This window comes from Pristiophorus japonicus, chromosome 8 (genome assembly GCF_044704955.1).
Source record: "Pristiophorus japonicus isolate sPriJap1 chromosome 8, sPriJap1.hap1, whole genome shotgun sequence".
Taxonomy (NCBI): Eukaryota; Metazoa; Chordata; class Chondrichthyes; family Pristiophoridae; genus Pristiophorus; species Pristiophorus japonicus.
This window is the reverse complement of record NC_091984.1, coordinates 241,054,577-241,072,286: the sequence shown is the minus strand read 5'-3', so window position 1 is coordinate 241,072,286 and position 17,710 is coordinate 241,054,577. Positions and strand designations below refer to the sequence as shown.

The 17,710-nt window shown below is 44.8% G+C and overlaps 1 protein-coding gene across 3 annotated transcripts; it reads right to left on the bottom strand.

Annotated features, from left to right (window-relative positions):
- Window positions 1-1,133: 1,133 nt before the first annotated feature.
- Window positions 1,134-17,203, bottom strand: tmed2 (transmembrane p24 trafficking protein 2). 3 transcript variants are annotated; one of them, XM_070888182.1, is made up of 5 exons: window positions 16,924-17,199; window positions 8,998-9,190; window positions 6,024-6,044; window positions 5,044-5,151; window positions 1,134-3,979 (listed from the first exon to the last, which is right to left on the bottom strand). In XM_070888182.1, exons 1-5 carry the CDS (start codon window positions 17,107-17,109, stop codon window positions 3,855-3,857), a joined length of 633 nt encoding a protein of 210 aa, XP_070744283.1. In that variant the 5' UTR covers window positions 17,110-17,199; the 3' UTR covers window positions 1,134-3,854. The 3 variants fall into 3 exon arrangements, with proteins under 3 accessions (XP_070744283.1, XP_070744285.1, XP_070744286.1); XM_070888185.1 differs by lacking the exon at window positions 1,134-3,979 and adding an exon at window positions 3,994-4,265 and having other exon boundaries at window positions 16,924-17,203; XM_070888184.1 differs by lacking the exon at window positions 6,024-6,044 and having other exon boundaries at window positions 16,924-17,197.
- Window positions 17,204-17,710: the final 507 nt, after the last annotated feature.

Here is a 17,710-nt window from a genome sequence, read left to right as displayed (position 1 = left end):
GAGAGCTCAATAATGCATCGCATTCCAAAGCAGGGAAGCTCTCCCTGGTGCCAATATTTATCCCTCATCCAAGATGATCTGGTCATCATCACATTGCTGTTTGTGGGGCTTTGTTGTGCACAATTTGGCTGTCGTGTTTCCTACATTACAACAGTTACTACATTTCAAAAATACTTCAAGTACTTTAGGGTGTCCTGAGGTTGTGAAAGGCGTAATATAAATGCCAGTTCGTTTTCTTTCTTTAAAGCTGTATCGCTTATCAATGAATAGCAGTTACTTCAAGACATATTGAGCAACAACCTGTGGTCTGAATACTCACTCTAAAGTGATGCATGGTTGCTGAGCTAAACAGGCTGTGGTAAACAAGTCACAGTAACCATGAGGCTTCAGTGGGATAGTAATCGAGACCAGGGCAAGATTCTCGAGGTGTGACTGGCGGCCAGCTTATTAGTTTCCATTTCGAGTCTCCCAATTTACTCATCACTCCTGAAAGTAGTACCTTAAGCTGAGCTACAACTTCATCAGTACGTACACCCTGCAATACCTTGTTACAATGAGCAGTCAGAGGCGAGTTGCAGTAGGGTTCTAGGACCAGAGAAAGTCATCACGGCTGAGCCTGATCCTGTCCTCACCCAATGTCCATCGCAGCACGGTCTCAGGGCAAGAACTCCAACTGATGAAGCCCGCGGGGACAGAGGGCAATGGCTGTGGTTCCATTACTGTCCCCAAATATCAGCTAATGCAGCACACACCACGGCTCAAACCATTCGGAACTGTGTGGCTTGAACACTCACAAGAGAATCCTTCCCATATTAAATGTGCTGACATCGCAAGTTTGTTAATTTTATTACAAAGGTCACTGAAAGGCCTACTGACCATCATCAATGACCAGAATATTGAAAGAAGGACAGTGCCATAGGCCAGAACATTGTGTTCAAACAAAGTAAGTGGAGGATGGAATTATTAGAATAAGGAAAATCAGCAATGCATTTCAGAATCTTAAGTGAAAGGTTTTAAAATCTCGTCGTAAAAATCTGCATCAGAAAAAGGATGGCAAAATCCAGTGCCGTGCATTTTGGACACATCCCATTGCTCATTCTTTTGGCCTAGCAAATTCAACAAGATTGTCCCAATTTACTGTAAATTCCTTTAATGCATATATTTCTCATTTGCAAGTACACTTTTGTGGAAATTAATACAAATAGGATTGGAATTCAATTCTATCAATTGAGTGGTTACCACAATCTAGATACCTGTCACTGTACTGAAGCTTTCAAAGTTGGAAGACCAAGGTGTGTTTGTGGAGGCAACTGTACAATAGTTGAAAAATGTTATTAAATAGACGAAGCTCTGGTTAATAACCACAATTGCAGGAACCAGCTCAATTGCAGCACTAATCCTAGCATCGGTAAAGAGAGACGGTGAGCATTTCAATGTTTTGCTCTTCATCAGGATTGTACCCCCAAACATCGACCCGCTTCTCTTCACTATTTCTAGCGTTTCAGATTCCCAGTGTTTGCAAGTTTTCTGCCCCCCCACCCAGATTGGAACTAATTTGACCAACTTTATTCCGAGACGTAGTAAAACTGCAGCCGCGGCACTGAATAAAACAATCATTGTGTGTCTACCCTTAGTGATTCCCACTGTATCACCAATCCAATGACATTTGCCATTTAAAATTCCGGACTTTCAGCAACCATATTAATACTGACTCAAAATCAGGCACAGATCTGCTGGCTTTCATCAGGGAGATGAGGGGGGTGGTGGGGATGGTCTTTTCCGCATACAGCACTGGTTGGCTCTTGAAAGGTACCAGCAGCTGGAGCCCATTGGATCATTCCGTTTAAATTCCTACCAACAAAGCAGCACGTTACAAAGTACATCCAAAATTATTAAATAAAAAAAAGAATAGGGCCACAAGATTTGGCAAGTTTTTTTTATATATATACTGTTTCCCCTTGAATTAAAAAATCATTTGGAATTTTGTTTTGTGTAATGATGTGCGACTGCTGAAGTACAGCTGCCAACACGTTTACAAAGGGCAGAATACAAACACGTAGATCCTCCGCACCACGTCAATCTTTCACAGAGAATGTTGCATTAATTACTCATTGGCTCGGGGTCATTTTATTGGAGAGACACTTTCGACTTTAATTTACATCATCAAATCACATCCGATCCATTTAAGATGTGATGTTACACAAACATTTTGAAAAAAAAATTGGCAGACAGCAGAATTTCTTTTACGGTGAAGTTTTATAAACCTGTTCTTTTGAAAGTCACACAATCCCACAAGTTTCATTCCATCCAAAGTCCTCCCAGGCAGAGTGTCCACCAGCCAAACCCCATGTCAGTGCAGACATACACTGGTCCAAAGTAAAGTTCAGATAGCATTTATTTATACAATAATGTTCCCAGCCACTGAAAACCTGCAACCTTTTCAAAACGACCGTGGTGATAAGCAGCTTGGACTGGCAGTGTGAATATTCATTTTCCACCGTAAACTCGAATTCCAGAAGATTTAAAAAAATTTTTAAACCCGCTTTTGTGAGTTTAATATCAGCTGGAACATTTTTTTTATATATATATATATATATAATATATAAAAATGACACCCTCCCCACCCCCCCAAAATCCCTTCGCTGTTCCTGGGAGTTTTATTCATGGTTTTACAATGCTTCAGTTAACGAGGAAACTCACGCCAATAGCTTCACAAATATTCTGAGGCCCAGAAACCAAAGATGGCACCGGCAACAACAAACCGTCGGTTACACCACAGCCGATGATTAGACAGCCATGTCCGCTGGAAAGGTCACAGGTCGTCGGAGAGGAGTTAACAAACCAGGTGCAATCAGGCCGCTGTGCGAGCCACGACACAGGATTATTTTAACCAGCTGCATTTCTGGAATCAAGTAGCATTCTCTTTATTTTGAATGTAAATAAAAGAAACCGTGATAGCGAGGCGGAAAGTTGTGGGTTTGTGGAGCTTCATGTGCTGTACCTACGGTCTGCTGCCCTAAAGTAACACAAGTTGACCTCTTAAACACGAAGATAAACCAGAACTGTAAATAAATTGTACAAAATTGTTGTGAAAAGATTTTCAAAAGACCAAGTAAAAGCAACTTTTTCACACCAGTCATGTCTTAATCAGCAACCCACACACCTGATGCTTTTCCTTTTAGTTTGCAGTTTAAGCCCATCATCAATGTTACCAATTAATTACAGCGAAGCAAATAAAAAGCGTATTTATATGGATTTTTATAAAAACATCCACATCTATAACAAATCACCAAACCCCCAGAGGCAAATTTGGTTCCAGTGGTGAAAACGGGTAATGAAAGGAGAAAGAAAACCGGGTGCGACAACAGGAAGGTGGCTGGACAGGGTTACAGTTAATCTATACCTCAGGTACTAAACTAATCGTAAATTTGCAGAAATCCTCCACAGAAATGCACAGCCACTTTAAAAAACATAGCTGTAGGGAACCACTAATATTCCAAAAGGCAGGAGATCTATATACAGCATTGCAAACAAATTAACTTGCTTACACGCTGTAATAGAAATGCTTTAAAAGCATTAGGGGGGCTTGTGTGTTATTTGGATCCCTTTCAGAAACCGATCTGAAATGTTTTGGAGCATCAAAAATCCCCTACAATGCAACTTGTGGCCTCTGCAAATTATCTCAAACCCACAGACTCCCAACATTATACTACAAAGGGTTTTAAATAAACAGCAGTAAGTGAAAACCGTTAAGTGCCTGGAAGGTTTTCAGTCAAGTGACAAAGTAATAAAAGCTGTTGTGACCAGATACTTTTCAGATTGTGGATCCGATGCTGAACTTCTACACGGGGCTGCTAGACAACCCTTCGGACTTCAAAAAACCTCTTCAGATAGTAGATCTGTCCCAGCGTCATGGCAACTAGTACCAGAGCTTCAAAGAAAGACCAGAGGACCACTCTGCTGTTTGTGTTGTCATTGACTGCAGAGAAAACACAACAGAATAAATTGGACTGACCCAGCGCACAATTAACAATGCTGCTACAAAATCACAGTAAAAACCAACAGATCACACTTGGCCAGCAACACCGACAGTTTTGTTTTAAAATCAGGAGATGACATTGATTCATTCACTCCAATTCACAAATTCTTGTCAGCCTTCTCTTCTTCAAACAGAAAGTTTCTTGTCTAGTCCTTCTGCCACATGTTCTCCTACAGGTAGTGCTTCAATGGCATGTTTCCGGATTTCTGCCACTTTGTAACGAGCTCTTAAGATGGACACAAGGGCAGAAAGTGACTTTCCTGTTACTTCCCATTAGGAATCATCTACCTACAATGACAGTCAGGGGCTCATCGGAATGGCGTGGTAGCCTAGTGGTTATGGCACTGGACTACCAACCCAGAGATTGAGTTCAAATCCCACCATCGCAAGTTGGGAAATTATTATTAAATCTGGTGAAGTGTGGTCTGGCCAGAAAAAGTGACAATGAAAGTAGCCACATTGCAGTAAACCCCCTGGTTCACCAATGTCCTCAGGGAAGGGAACCCATCACACCTACTCGGTCTGGCACACATGTAACTCCAATCCCACACAAGATTGACTCTTAATTACCTTGGTGGATAGGGCAACAAATGTGGCCTCCCCAGCACTGCCCATATCCCGAAAATGAATAAACAAGCTAATGGTGGAACCCGAATCCACCACACATCGAGACACCAAACAAACCTGAGGCCGGGGGGCCGCTTGGGCGGGGAGGGCAGGGAGCAGAAGGTCTACACTTCAATCATCAAGCTGGGTTATTAGCCAATCTCAACCGAGGCAGCAGCTGGCCTCAATGACTCAGTGTGGGAACAGGAGAATCGCCTTGTGTTCCCACCACGGCTTAACAAGTAACACGTGCCTGCCTGGATAGAACTGGGCTGAGCCACGCTACTCTGTATAAAATAGACTGCCCACCCGGAGCCCAGTACTCGAGGACACCAGGAGAAGTCACATCCCCCAGAAGGGGAGAAGAGGAGAGCACAAAGCCAAAGAGGTGTACGTACTTGCTCTGTGTATTCTCTCGCGCACCTCCATGTATTCCTGTTCATGCTTCACCGCTGTCATGGCCACAGCCAGTTCATTGATCATCTCTTCTAACTTGTTCTGGTGAGCTTTATGAACAAACAACAAGATCAGTGTGCAACCTCCTCCGTCATGCAGCATTATGTTTGGTCCGTCAAAGCCATTCCTCATAGCAAACAGCCAATTTTCTAAAGCTCCAAAACTTGCAAGTGCTCTCTCAAAAATAACTAGCAGGACCCAGCATGAAATAGACTGGAAAATATTGCAAAATGAAGAAAGTTAAAAGGGACACATTTGGAAGGCAGAATGCCATATGTTTTTCAAATGGCAAGCACAAATTTCAAATTGGTTATAAAATACAAATGGCTCAAAAGAAATCAGATACAACTGCACATCTGATTAATGTCACGGTAACATTCCACCTCTGCTGTCCAAGGCTTAAAAATTAATCGCATGTTTAGGAATTATTTTAATAAGATAGTAAGATCAATGAGCAGCAAAAGAATATTAATCTGAGCAGCAAGCTTTAGAGTACAAAAAGTAACAGTTGCTGTTCAATATTCACAATTAAAAACAAACACTCAAGGTGACCCAAGATGCCACTGAGACTCTTGCATCCACAAATGCTTTTAGCTGTGATTTAAGGTGATAGTTGAGGAAGATTCTACAGCTGGTAGCTCTGCAGTTTTACTGCAAATACTTCCAAAATGTCAGCAAAAACTCCCAATTTTCAAATGTTGTCTAAATCCCTGGGTTAGTATCGTTAGCACAAACAGCCATCACACAACACTGGAAACATTGACACTATGATTCCTACAATGGAGAGACAAAGAATTCATTCACAAATACAAAACGGAGATTCCAAAAGCCTATTTGCATTAGCCAGGAGTTTAAGGAAACTACAAAACAGAGATAAGAGACAGCAGAAAGACTCATTAAAAATGTTTACTGGTAGACGTACCATCCCAAGTATCCCCACCACCTGAAGGAAAGGGTAAACAGAAGGACACGGGATAAATAAAAGTTCGAAAGTAAAGCAACAGTAAGCAAAAGGGAAGAGTGAGTGAAAATCAAGGTGCTTTGATAGTGCACTGGCACCTCTGGGTCCTAGAGGTGTGGGTCTTGTGCCACTGTACGACCCTGGGATCACCAACAGGGTCTCCGACCTTAAACCTCTCGGCAATTTTACATCAGCCGCTGCTCAAGACTCACACTCCAGCGTCCCAGAAGCAATTGCACAGGTGTGTGCGCTATAAAAGCGGCGACAACCGATTCACAAATGATTACACAGCGAGTAGACTATTGTAATGTGCAGCTTCAAACTATAAAATAAACAGGATACTTGTTAAGATGCCAAACAAAAGAAACAAAGGCGAAGACCACAAAAGAACAGGTTTCTCAAGTGAAATCAGACGTTTACATGCAGTAGTAAGAAGTTTTAAAAACGTGTTCTATCTGTTCATAATCCAGACCCACACGAGGGAAATCTGGCAGATTATGAATTCTCAGATGCCTATGTCACAGAGCGGCTGCATTTAACTATTTGACACAGGCACTTTCAAACAGCAGCTGAAGTTCCGATTTATATAAGGATGTGCTGATTTGTACTGCCAAAATGGCCACCATACTCCACCCTTTGTCTATGATTGGTCCCCTTGGAGGATAAGCAACACACTGAAGTTTCACTGGAATGTGCAACTGGAACCGCCCATTCCAAGCTCTCACTGACTTTGCAAATTGTAACTCGATCCACTTTGACTTCCTGAAGTGACAAAGGACAGAGTTCCCCAGAATACAGCGAGGGCCAGTCAAAGTGCCTTAACCCAGTCCACGTGCGTGCCTCTCCCAGCCTCTTTGTCTCTCTCTCTCTCTCTCTTTCCTCCCCCCCCCCCCCCCCGGCCTCCCTCTCTCTACCCCCTCGGCCTCCCTCTCTCCACCCCCCCCCACCCCCCCGCCCGCGCCTCGCTCTCTCCACACACCCCCCTTCCCCCGCCCGGCTCTCTCTCTCTGCACACGTGCGCGCACTCCCACCCCTCTCTCTCTCTACCCACTTGGCCTCCCTCTTTCTCTCTCACCCCCACCCCTCCCTCTCTCCCTCCCTCTCTCTCCCCAACCCCCTCTCTCTCTCTCCTCCTCCTCCTCCTCCTCCTCCCCGCCCTCCTCCTCCTCCTCCTCCTCCTCCTCCCCCTCCTCCCCCCCGCCCTCCTCCTCCTCCTCCCTCCCTTCCTCCACCAGCCTCTCACTTACTCTCTGCTTCAGGCCCTCTGGAGAGGTGGGGAGGAGAAAGCGAGCAGGAGCCTCAGGTCCTGGTTCTCAGCACCACATGGATGGAATGATTCGGGCCGGGAGGGGGTGGGGGAGGCAGAGCTTGACAGGGGCAGGGCCTGTCGCATGTCTGTCAAAAAAAAGTGCAGTACAAATAGTTACATCGTTTATATAATGGGTCAGAAAATGTTACACCTGATGAAATAGACTTACTGAAAATAAATTTGAATATACCTTCAGAAATTCACATCAGATATTACCCCATTGTTTGAACCCTGCTCAAATCTCACACTGTACAATATCGATTCAGCATCATAAGCAGTCCCTCAGAATCAAGGGAGACTTGCTTCCACTCCTGAAGTGAGTTCTTTGGTGGCTGAACAGTCCAATATAAGAGCCACAGCCCCTGTCACAGGTGGGACAGACAGTCGTGGAGGGAAGGGGTGGGTGGGATTGGTTTGCCTCACGTTCTTTCCGCTGCCTGCGTTTGATTATCGATGAATTATCGATTAATTCCCATATTAATATAATATGCCTGCACATGCAGAATTCTACCAGGAACACGGACATCTTTGTTACATTTCGATGGAAAAATGTAGTTAAAAAAAAAATCTGGAAAAATGAAAGTTGGCATCTGTAAAAGTGACCATGAAGCTGTGCAATTGCTGTAAAATCCCAACTGGTTCACTAATGTCCTTCCGGGAAGGAAACCTGCCGTCTTTACCCGGTCTGATCGATATGTGACTCCAGTCCATCACCAATATGATTGATGCTTACTTGCCCTCAGAAGTGGCCTACAAGTTCCTCTGCATCAAACCGCTCTTTGCAGCGGTTCAAGGAGAAGACTCACCACTGTCTTCTCAGGGCAACTAGGGTTGGGCAATAAATGCCGGCCATTCCAGCGATGCCCACATCCCAAGAATTAATTTTTTCAATCATTTTATAGTTCATAGGAAGCTTTAGTGCTTTGCCTTCACTGTTCCTGCAGTGAACATCAGTGTATCAGACAGAGAGAAGTGAGCAACTGGCTACAAAGAAAAGCAAACAGATTAAAGCAGATCGAAAATAATGCTCAGTGCTAAATAGTGAAATCTGTAACTGCAAATCCATCACTAAAAGCATGTAACACAAGCTGGAGTGAGTGCAGAAAGGGGCAAGGCGGACTCTAACGGGGCGATGCTGGAGGACAGGATTGGAGGAGTTTAAGACTGTGGTCCGTCGAGAGAAAGTACTAAAAAAGGCGGAAACCACATCAAGGAATATAATATATAATTTATTAAGCGGGATATTTAAGATGAAGCGGTGCCCGGGGCAGGGGGGGGGGGGGAAGGTGGCGGTGGGGGGTGGGGGAAAGACAGGAGAAAGAGAGGGTCCCGGTACCTGGGCTTGGGGGGGGGCGCACGTCGCAGTGCTGATGGGAGGAGGGATGAGCTTCACCAGACAGCCTTTTTCTTTTTGACTTTCCCTCCAAGTTCAAGTTGCCTTTTAATTTAGGCAAAATAATTGTTAACTTCAAGCATCATATAACACCCCAAGTGTGAAAAACCATTTGATTGTGTGCTGTTGTAATTCTCAATAGACCCAGTTAATCAAAAAGCAAATCTCCAATGCGCACCCGCCCTTTGTTGGAGTTACAAATCCTTGTCCCCCTGGCGAGAGTAAAACCCCACCTTCTGTCTCCATGTCATGTCCTTTCGGTGCCTCTCCAATGTCGATGGTGAACATCACTATCTTGGGGGTCATAGTGGACATTCTGTTGCTGAAACAGAATTTATACGTTCCGTCCATGTGTGCAGCGAATGTGTACTTCCCACTGGACTCCCGGTCCCCCTTATAAATATTTTTACCATCTGGTCCAGTTATCTGCAAAAAACAAAAATAGATAGCCAAATGCATCACAAGTTCTGGCAAGTGTGAAACTTGCGTTTACAGTACACGCGGAAGGCAACGTGCACAGAAACCCATAACCGTTATAATGATTCTTCAAAACAAGCCAGTGAGACGTCCATACAGGTAGTTTGGTTGCCCGAATGCACTCTGTCCTCAAAGGGACACACCCAAACAGCCAAAGCCAAGGGTTAGGAGCCTCCAAGTGTATGCAGGGGTACTGATGGGAGTTTAACTCGCTAAATCCACACAGCCTACCAGCAGGGGGCACTGATAAATCGCCTGCCACTTGTCCAGTTCAGACAACCCTGTCCGCTCGGACACGAGTTTTCAGGGTTATCTGGCGCTGACTGGGAAGAATCCCAACCCCCTTCCAGGTTCCAGTCGTGAGCCAGGCTGGCTGTTTAATCACCAGCGCCCTGCACCCGTCTGTCAGGTATTGCAATTCCTAGTCTGCCAGAGAATCATCTTATTGGCAAGGGAGTCACTTTGGAGCCACTTCAAACCCAAAGAGACCCCACTTAGCCAGCCCTCAGTAAAAGTCACTCGTTATCCAGAGCTATATATTAAAAATCTTTCATCTGAATGCAGTGAGAGTGTCGCGGTGCAGGGAGGGGGAGTCAACTTTTTATATTACAGCTGTGTGTGGAGGGGGGGTGGGAAGAGCTATAGTGGTAGGGGACTCGATAGTCAGGTGAGCAGACTAGCGTTTCTGCAGCCGCAAACGTGACTCCAGGATGGTATGTTACCTCCCTGGTGCCAGGGTCAAGCATGTCACTGAGCGGCTGCAGAGCATTCTGGGGGATGAGGGTTAACAGCCAGAGGTCATAGTCCACATCGGTGCCAACGAGATAGGTAGGAAGAGGTCCTGCAGGCAGGGTTTAGGGAGCTAGGAGATTAAAAACCAGGACCTCAAAAAGATAGTAATCTCCGGATTACTCCCAGTGCCATGAGCTAGTGAGTTCAGAAATAATAGGATAGAGCAGATGAATATGTGGCTGGAGAGATGGTGCAGGTGGGAGGGCTTTAGTTTCCTGAGGCATTGGGACTGCTTCTGGGGGAGGTGGGACCTGTACAAGCCGGACAAGGTTGCACTTCAACAGAGCCGGGGGGGGGGGGGGGTCTGCTAGTGCTGTTGTGGAGGGTTTAAACTAGCTTGGCAGGGGGATGGGAACCTGAAAATAGATTCAGTAGGGAGGGGAGTAAAGCTGGAATTAGAAAGCAAAAATAAAGTAAGTGAATTTGAAGGAGAGAGGAAACAAACAGGAAAAAAGGGTATAACACAAATTTTAAAACACTTTGTCTAAATGCACGTAGCATTTGTTACAAAATAGATGAGTTGACGGCACAAATTGAGACAAATGGGTATGATCTGATGAGCATTACAGAGACGTGGTTGCAAGGTGGCCAGGACTGGGAATTAAATATTCAGGGGTACTTGACAACCCGGAAGGACAGACAGAAAGGAAAAGGAGGTGGGGTAGTTCTATTGATAAAGGATGGAATCACTGCAATAGTGAGAAAAGCTTTTAGCTCAAATGATCAGGATGTTGAAACAGTTTGGGTGGAGATAAGGAATAATAAGGGAAAATGTTATTGGCGGGCGTAGTTTATAGGCCCCCCTAACAGTAGTAACTCTGTTGGTCGGAGCATAAACCAGGAAATAGTGGGGGCTTGTAAAAAGGCAACAGCAATAATTATGAGTGATTTTAACCTCCATATTGATTGGACAAATCAAATTGGTCTGAGTAGTCTTGAAGAGGGGTTCATAGAGTGCGTAAGGGACGGATTCATTGAGCAGTATGTAACGGAATCAACCGGGGGGCAGGCTTAGACCTGGTCCTGTGTAATGAGACAGGATTAATAAACAATCTCCTAGTAAAGGATCCCCTTGAAATGAGTGATCATAGCATGATTGAATTTCAAATTCAGATGGAGGATGAGAAAGTGGGATCTCTAACGCGTACTAAGCTTAAATAAAAGGAGACTATCAAGGTATGAGGGCAGAGTTGGCTAAAGCGGACTGGGAAAATAGATTAAAGTGTACGGTTGATGAACAGTGGTGTACATTTAAGGAGATATTTCACAACTCTCAAGAAAAATATATTCCAGGTGAGGAGGAAAGGGTGCAAGATGGTGTTCCTGATGTTGGGGAAGTCCAGAACCGGGGTCACAGTCTAAGGATAAGGGGTAAGCCATTTAGGACCGAGATGAGGAGAAACTTCTTCACTCAGAATTGTGAACCTGTGGAATTCTCTACCACAGAAAGTTGTTGAGGCCAGTTCGTTAGATATATTCAAAGGGGAGTGAGATGTGGTCCTTACGGCTAACAGGATCAAGGGGTATGGAGGGAAAGCAGGAATGGGGTACTGAAATTGCATGATCAACCATGATTATATTGAATGGTGGTGTAGGCTCGAAGGGCAGAATGGCCTACTCGTGCACCTATTTTCCATGTTTCTATGAGAAAAGAGAGCCATCCGTGGCTAACTGAAGAAATAAAGGACGGTAACCAATTAAAAACAAGAGCATACAAAGTGGCCAAAATTAGTGGGAGGACAGAAGACTGGGAAGCTTTTAAAAGCCAGCAAAGAATGACTAAAAAATGATTACGGGAAGATAGACTATATAAAGTAAACTAGCATGAAATATAAAAACAGATAGCAAGAGATTCTATAGGTATATAAAAAGGAAAAGAGTGGCTAAAGTAAATGTTGGTCCCTTAGAGGACGAGACCAGGGAATTAGTAATGGGGAACATGGAGATGGCAGAAACTCTGAACAAATATTTTGTATCAGTCTTTACAGTAGAGGATACTAACAATATCCCAACAGTGGATCGTCAAGGGGCTATAGGGGGGGGAGGAACTTAACACAATCACAATCACTAAGCAGGTGCTACTCAAAGATAATGGGACGAAAGGCAGATAAATCCCCTGGACCTGATGGCTTGCATCCTTGGGTCTTAAGAGAAGTAGCGCAGGGATTGTGGATGCATTGGTCGTAATTTACCAAATTTCCCTGGATTCTGGGGTGGTCCCAGCAGATTGGAAAACTGCAAATGTAACGCCCCTATTTAAAAAAGGAGGCAGACAAAAAGCAGAGACCAGTTTGCCTAACATCTGTGATTGGGAAAATGTTGGAGCTCATTATTAAAGAAGCAGTAGCAGGACATTTGGAAAAGCAAAATTCAGTCAGGCAGAGTCAGCATGGATTTATGAAGGGGAAGTCATGTTTGACAAATTTGCTGGAGTTCTTTGAGGATGTAACAAACAGGGTGGATAAAGGGGAACCAGTGGATGTAGTGTATTTGGACTTCCAGAAGGCATTTGACAAGGTGCCACATAAAACGTTACTGTAGAAGATAAAAGTTCACAGGGTCAGGGGTAATATATTAGCATGGTTAGAGGATTGGCTAACTAACAGAAAGTCGGGATAAATGGTTCATTCTCTGGTTGGCAACCAGTAATTAGTGGGGTGCCGCAGGGATCAGTGCTGGGACCCCAACTATTTACAATCTATATTAACGACTTGGAAGAAGGGACTGAGTGCAACGTAGCCAAATTTGCTGACGATACAAGGATGGGAGGAAAAGCAACGTGTGAGGAGGACACAAAAAATCTGCAAAAGGACATAGACAGGCTAAGTGAGTGGGCAAACATTTAGCAGATGGACTATAATGCTGGAAAGTGTGAGGTCATCCACTTTGGCAGAAAAAAAAAATCAAAGAGCAAGTTATTATTTAAATGGAGAAAGATTGCAAAGTGCTGCAGTACAGCAGGACCTGTGGATACTTGTGCATGAAACACAAGAATAGTATGCAGGTACAGCAAGTGATCAGGAAGGCCAATGGAATCTTGGCCTTTATTGCAAAGGGGAAGGAGTATAAAAACAGGGAAGTCTTGCTACAGCTATACAGGGTATTGGTGAGGCCACACCTGGAATACCGTGTGCAATTTTGGTTTCCATATTTACGAAAGGATATACTCGCTTTGGAGGCAGTTCAGAGAAGGTTCACTCGGTTGATTCCGGAGATGAAGGGGTTGACTTATGAGGAAAGGTTGAGTAGATTGGGCCTCTACTCATTGGAATTCAGAAGAATGAGAGGTGATCTTATCGAGACGTGTAAGATTATGAGGGGGCTTGACAAGAGGATGTTTCCACTGATGGGGGAAGACTAGAACTAGAAGGCATAATCTTAGAATAAGGGGCCACCCATTTAAAACTGAGATGAGGAGAAATTTCTTCTGAGGGTTGTAAATCTGTGGAATTTGCTGCCTCAGAGAGCTGTGGAAGCTGGGACATTGAATAAATTTAAGCCAGAAATAGACAGTTTCTTGAACAATATGGGGATAAGGGGTTTTGGAGAGTAGGCGGGGAAGTGGAGCTGAGTCCACGATTAGATCAGCCATGATCTTATTGAATGGCTATTTCTTATGTTCTTATTCACAAAACTGTATGTAATCCTGTCACACTGTAATGCTACTCTCCCACCAATACAGGTGCTGCAGTGCCTACCGCCAGGAGGGTGGAATTACAATCTGACAATAAAACTGCTTCCACTTGAAATGTGGACATTGGAATTTACAGCACAACCAACGGGAATATGGAGGTTATTTTCTTTGCGCAGTGAGTTGTTAATATCTGGAATGCGCTGCCTGAAAGGGCAGTGGAAGCAGATTCACTCATAACTTTCAAAAGAGAATTGGATATATACTTGAAAAAGAACAATTTTCAGGGCTATGGGGAAATGTGGGATCCATGCTCCTTTTAAGGGCCCACTCAGCCAGAGACGGCTTTTAAATCGAAAAACTGCGCATGCACGGACGTCTGAATGTGCCGCACAGCTCATTAAAGGGGTCACGCAGACCAGAAAAAATTGTGAGGAACATTTAGAGAGACTAATTGGATAGTTCTTTCAGAGAGCCGGCAGACACGATGGGACTCCATCTGTGCTGTACAATTCGAAACAAATACAAGGACAGAATCTATAACTTTAAAATGGGGACTGAATTACACCTGCACGCGCTGGTCCAACTATCCCCATTTCACCTGAACACCACACTTGGGCTTCATGCTGTTTGCATCGCCCGAGGTTGACGAGTATCTACAAAGATTCTTTCCGGACTCAGCCCTCGATTTTTAGATATAGCATTAATAACCTCATCACCGATGTCCCAGGATGTTAGATTCACATCTTTTTTCCCTGAAAGTCAACTTTTAAGATTAAAATTGTGGGAAAGCTACACAGAATTGTCTCCGGGCAAGGAGTTGTGTTCACTGTTGTGCGTCCAAATTTTTAAAAGTTGAAAGCAACGTGGTTTGAGGAGAGACAGCACAGAACACAACTTCTCAGACTCTACATTCATGCAGATTAAGTAATTATTTGGCATCAGCTTAAATATCCCTAAGGTGCTGAACTATCAAAAAGGTCAGACAGGGTTGTACTGTGCTCCCATTTTAATTCCGGACCGACAAGTTTGGCGACAGCAGCTGCGACTACACTTTACCCACTGCTGGAAGGCAAGAGACCGTCAGACTCCAAATCGTTCGGATTCAGAATATATCTCCTGTTCACAAACCATTGACAAACGTAGCCCTTAGCATGTTTTTGTAGATACTTTTTAAACATGAACCAACAGAAATGGAGCACAATGTCTCAGACTGAAGTATTAAGGCTTTTTTTTTGTTGCACAATTGAAGTATTTATAGGGATGGCTAAAATGCTTAATCTGTAACTGTATTAACAAGGATAAGATAGAAACACTTTTTAATGCAAAATCTTATTAGGACAGGGATTGCCCTACCAGAAACAACAGTGCAAGCAGAATCCTGCTGTTAAAAGGGAAGTGGATAAATGTCTAAAGGGGAGTGGGGGGGGGGGGGGGGGGGGGGGGAATCAAGAGTATGGGGAAAGGACAGGACAATGGGACTCAGTGGATAGCTCTTTGAAAACACGATGGGCCGAATGATCTCTGTCTGTGCTGTAACATTCTGATTCTACGAAACAGTTCGTATAGTCTCCACCCCAAATATTGAACCATCTTCTCTTTTCAAATACTAATGGGGCTGGTCGTTTCCTGCCGCTTCTGTAACCACACAAATGATACTGATCAAACTTTCAACATTCTGTTCATAATCTGAAAGTGTCAGTTAGTGATTTATCACACAAACAGAACCTAATGGCACAATAAACGAGGGAACTTCTCAATTAACACATCTGCCTCCCCATTGTCCTGTGAATTGATGCATGTTTGTTCTGCAAGTGGTCTCAGCAAATAGGGACCACCTTTAAGAGCTAATTGAAAGGTCTAAAAACTACATCCAACCTACTCGCTAATTTGAATTACCGATCTGAAGAAAGCAACCATTTTGTTCAAGGAAGGAAAATATATTAACTATCAAAAATGTCAAACTAGCCCTTTTCAACCCAGTACCTATACAACAATGAACTAGCTCACTACCAGCAACAATAATTCTGCACTAATACTGAGACTGGCATGTTAATGTTCATAGGTTAAGTGAAATATAAACAGAAAATGCTGCAAGTACACAGGTGAATCATTGGTAAAAAGAAAAGACAGGCCAACATCGTGGATGGAGTCCCTTCATCATAATGGCCATATGGTAGTTATTTGGCAAAACTTCAACAGAAGACAAACAGTTTATTCCTAAAAGTTCAGATTTGAAAAACCAATTACTGTACAATTAAAGCTATTTCTTATTTTACATCTAATAGAGATATTAAGCCAAGCATGGGACATGTTCTCAGTAACTGGGACACAACTGTTGTGGAAAAGCTTCATGGTTTGTAAAACTCAGTTCTTCAAGCTTAATGTTCAAGTACAAACTCTTCTACAAAGTAACTTGATGAAATCCACGTGTCTTTACACGTTAACCCCTCCCTACCAGAAAGAACAATCCAAGGGACCATTAGCAGATTCAGATTTTATTGAGGAAATGGACACTCCTTTTACACATTTCACGATCATTGAATTATACAGCATGGAAGACGACTGTTCGGCCCGTGTCTGTTTTATGGTGACGAGACAGGATACAAGAACAGCTAACATCTTGCATAATCACTATGGTTTACAGAGCATCACTGAAATACGAACAAACAGCTACTTTCCACAGCACAAACATTTTGATAGCAATCGTGTGAATGAAGTGAGTGAGCAACCGTTTCAGAAACTTATTCAATATCTTACAGGAAAAACATCCTTTCCCATCAATCTCACCATATGCTCCACACATACTTCACTATCCTGTAAAGTGCTGTGCAATCCACATTTCAGGCACTCACTACGATATATGTATGTGCTTAGTTTATATATAATGCACAGATTATAGATCATGTATATATTACACAAGTGTATTTGTTAGCTAGAGGAGTTGCACGGGCGGCTATTTGGAGAGTGAGTCCCGGCTGGGGGCTTTAATCCCAGACCCAGGACCGTAAGGCCTTCTCTTCAGCGGCTCCCTGTCGAGAGCATCGGGCTTTATTTGATAATGACCCGGTTGAGGGGCCCCAGGCCCGGGGAGGTTAATAAATCGCGGTCGGGGGCCCGGGCAATGGCCAGGCCGCACGTTGCGGGTTGGTGGAGCGGCTGCGCCGCGCTGTGAGGCGGGCTGGGCCGGGCCGCACGGACTCTGCCTCGGGCGGCGGTGGCGGGCTCGGGGCCTAGTCGGCGCCGGGCGCTCGCTTACCTCCACATCGATGTCCAGGAAGCCGCCTTCGGCCACCTCGAAGATCAGCCCCATCTTGGTGCCGGACGTGACCTTCTCGAAGAAGCACTCCTCGGCGTGCGCGTCGATGCTGACAAAGTAGGCCGAGGCGCCGCACAGGTAGGAGAGGAGGCCGAGCAGCACCGAGCACTCGCTGAGCGTCAACATTTTCACCGCCTCGGCCCGTCCGACCGACCCACCGAGCCCGAGCCCGGCCTCTGCCACGTCACGCCAACTGCCGGCCGCACTGCGCCTGCGCGCAACCCGCCCACAGCCCGGCACTGCGCCTGCGTGCCCACAGCACCACACTGCGCCTGCGTGCCCACAGCCCGGCACTGCGCCTGCGCCACTTCCCCTCCAGTCGCCGCCGCCGCCGCCGCCGCGCGCCATTTGGAACCGGATCGTCCGACCGCGATTGTGAGGCCGACACTGAATTTTCTTCACATGGGCTACATTTTATACCTAATCCCGCTTAGCCACTATACCGCGCTAGAATCCCACTCCCCATACCCTTTAACAGGAGAAGTAAGACCAGGAGCAGGCCACTTAGTCCTTCGAGCAAGATCATGGCTGATCTTCAACCTCAACATCACTTTCCCGCCCAATCTTCATATCCTTCCATTCCCCGACAGTTCAAAAGTCTATCGATTTTAGCCTTGAATATACTCAACGACCGAGCATATCCCACCCAGTCTAACCCCACTCTCCCCGCACCCCTTAATATCCCACCCAGTCTAACCCCACTCTCCCCTCACCCTTTAATATCCCA

Bases quoted from the DNA above. Each gene is read 5' to 3' on its own strand.
- tmed2 (XM_070888182.1), bottom strand. From the start codon at position 17,109: ATGTTGACGCTCAGCGAGTGCTCGGTGCTGCTCGGCCTCCTCTCCTAC. The intron at 6,045-8,997 runs GTGGGGTTTTAC...CCTTTCCTTCAG, and splicing joins ACATGACATGGAGACAGAAG to GTGGTGGGGATACTTGGGAT. The intron at 3,980-5,043 runs GTACGTACACCT...TTTTCTCTGCAG, and splicing joins CGAGAGAATACACAGAGCAA to TCAATGACAACACAAACAGC.